The 3,011-nt window shown below is 34.8% G+C and overlaps 1 protein-coding gene across 1 annotated transcript in view; it reads right to left on the bottom strand.

Annotated features, from left to right (window-relative positions):
• Nucleotides 1-238: 238 nt before the first annotated feature.
• LOC111638942 overlaps nucleotides 239-3,011 on the bottom strand; it is a 17,513-nt gene continuing 14,740 nt past the window's right edge. Inside the window, exon 3 of the mRNA XM_023384726.1 lies at nucleotides 239-442. Coding sequence (XP_023240494.1) covers nucleotides 239-442 — 204 coding nt within the window. The remainder of the gene's footprint in view (nucleotides 443-3,011) is intronic.

The following is a 3,011-nucleotide window of genomic DNA, read 5'->3' as shown; positions in this document are numbered from 1 at the left end:
GAATGCAGAGTCAGATATAACCAATTTAAGGACATTTATTAACATAAACGAAAGTTTAGAACAGAATTATAAAAGCCGATTTTGGAAATTTGCCTATTCTTATTTATTCAACGAGGGGGTACCTAACGGGGGGTATTCGAATTTATGCAACTCACAACATACCAGATAAACAAGATGTCTTTTTTTGTGACGTGGACTTGACGGCCAAGACTGCAGAGGTTTCTGGTGTTCACTGCACTTAGTCTCGTGCTCGCTCGTTTTTGGAGTCGTTTTCTCTTGAACCACTCTTCCTCTGGTTGGAGCTGTGTCCACAACTGCTGACTATCTCACTGTCTCTTTCTGACTGTCTTTCTAACTGGACTGTGTCCTTATCTCTGACTGCACTTTCTCTAACTGGCTGATGTCCTCCTTTCTGATTGACTTTTCTCTGATTGGGGCTCTCCTTTTAAAACCTTTCAGCATGAGAAAGTTCATCATTGGGTGATGACTCATTGGCAGTGTCATCATTGTAGCTGAGACAGTGCTTTCTTATTTGGTGATGACTTGCAGCTTTCTTAGAGTCATCTTCTGAGTCGACATGACTCATCTTTGTTCTTAGTCATTGTTTGTTCATTGATTGATTTGATCAAGTTCTTCATGTAAACATTGCCGAAAACAAAGGAGGATGCAATGTTCCTCATTTCTATATATATCTTTTATAATTTTTGATTATTTGGTTGCTTTTTCCTCTTTTTTTGGCATGTTGTGAGATTTCTGATAGTTAGTTAATAAACTGTTTTATTCTAATTAATTTAAGTAGATTTTAAATTTGGAAAAGGGGAGTCCCTAGATTGGTAAAACAGGCGAATTTCCTCTTACAACTTTGGTTAAGGTTTACACAAATACATAATAAAAAAAAATATAAGTAAATGGACAAAAATTATTACAAATAACCATTTACAAATATATATATATATATATATAGATATTTTTGGAGGGGGTGGTGGTCTTCACAGTAACGTGATGTAATATCTAATGGTCCTGTCCACCCCCAACACAGGAACACCTGTCCGTCCCTGTCCATTGACTAGACTGCAGACCAACTAATCAACAAAAACAAACAAGCTATCTCCCGGGGAGAGGGGAGTTCTTCTGCGGTTGCCTCGGACGACTCTGTCTGCACAGGAGGTCACCGGGTCTGATCCCCGGGCAAAAGGGTGAAAACGGGAGAAATAACGGAAATAATGGCGAAAGAAAAATAAGATTTTTTTTTCATATTATTTAAAATTCTAATAAGAGAGTCAGATTTTCACAATAACATTTAAAAGAACTAAGTATAACTGATAAATTTTATTATGATGAATTTGTAAAAAAGTTTGTTAAACAACATTTGTATTTGGTGTGTCTGCTTACCATAATGTATAACTAATGTTGTAACTCAATGAATAAAAATATTTAAAATCTAAAAAAAAACTCTTATTTTTCAAAATTTATAAACACTTTACAAGAGAAACATTGCAAAAGATCCACAAATTATAAACCATTACAAAGTAAAAAATTAAATATAATCAAATTTTTCAATTTTTATATAATGAAATATATTTACCGGAAAATTCAGAATATTTACAGTGTTTGTTCATATAAACTTTATACGAAAAGACATCGCACAAGTAACAGTGTGTGGTAAAATTAGTGTGGTCGCAACATGCTTCTCCCATCATTGTTTCATCCTCCGGAAGGTATAGATGCTTGAAGGCTTTTTGATGTAATAAACATGGTCTTGTACCCATTCTTTGATTTCGGCCGTGGGCACTTATGAGGGTAAATTTTTGTATGATATGGACATGGCATCCGAATATCTGATGATTTCGGGACTCCCCAGTCTCCTATGTCTATATACAGAATGTCTACAGTAAACAAGTCTGATGTTAAATTTAAAAAGTTCTTTTCTATGTCCCCTTCCTCATAAAAAATAACTTGAAATTTTGTTAAAATTATATAAGGAATTTAAAAAGCCTTATCAGGCTTTTTAAATTTTGGTACATGTAAGCAAAATTATCATTTTGCTTACATGTACCAAAATTATGTTTATCATAAGAAAGATATTGTCCATGAAATCTATTTCCAAAATGAACGGATTCTTGATCTCTAACTTAGTGTGGGGTTTGGGGGCCATAAAAGGTTTATTAAACACTTTTTAGGTAGAGTCCTGCCACTGGGTGTGTTTTATCAGACACACCACCGTTTGTGATAAAATGGATGATTAAGGTGCGAGGGTAAGAGTCACTCTGAAGTTCAGGAATGAGCCTCTCAGGAGGAAGAATGCAGAGTCAGATATAAGCAATTTGAGGACATTTATTAACATAAACGAAAGTTGAGAACATAGTTATACAGCCTGAATTTGGAAATTTGCCTATTTTTATCTATACAACGAGGGGATGCCTAATGGGGGTATTCAAATTCATGCGACTCACAACATACCAAATAAACAAGATGTCTTTTCTTGTGACGTGGACTTGACGGCCAAGACTGCGGAGGTTTCTGGTGTTCACTGCACTTCGTCTTGTGCTTGCTCGTTTTTGAGTTGTCCTCTCTTGAACCACTCTTTCTCTGATGCTCACCTGGTTTCACTCTCTGGATCTCTGTCTGTCTGATTGTGACTGCGACTCCAATTTGTTCGACAACAACTTTTTCTGTGACAGCGTCTGCAACTCAACTGCCTTTCTCTGGCTGGAGCTGTCTCTCCAACTGCTAACTATTTCCTGTCTCTTTCTAACTGGACAATGTCCTCACTCATTTTATTCTACTTAATTTAAGTAGATTTTCAATTTGGAAAGAGGGAGTCCCTAGATTAGTAAAATAGGCGAATTTCCTCTTACAACTTTGGTTAAGGTTTACACAAATACATAATAAAAAAATATAAGTAAATAAACAAAAATTATTACAAATAACCGTTTACAAATATATATATATATATATATATTTTTTTTTTTTTTGGGAATAATTTGTATAAACTATGCTATAAACAAAAA

This window comes from Centruroides sculpturatus, unplaced genomic scaffold, assembly GCF_000671375.1.
Source record: "Centruroides sculpturatus isolate CEXI.00-Female unplaced genomic scaffold, Cexi_2.0 scaffold1249, whole genome shotgun sequence".
NCBI classification, from domain to species: domain Eukaryota; kingdom Metazoa; phylum Arthropoda; class Arachnida; order Scorpiones; family Buthidae; genus Centruroides; species Centruroides sculpturatus.
This window is presented reverse-complemented; position numbering and strand designations above follow the sequence as displayed.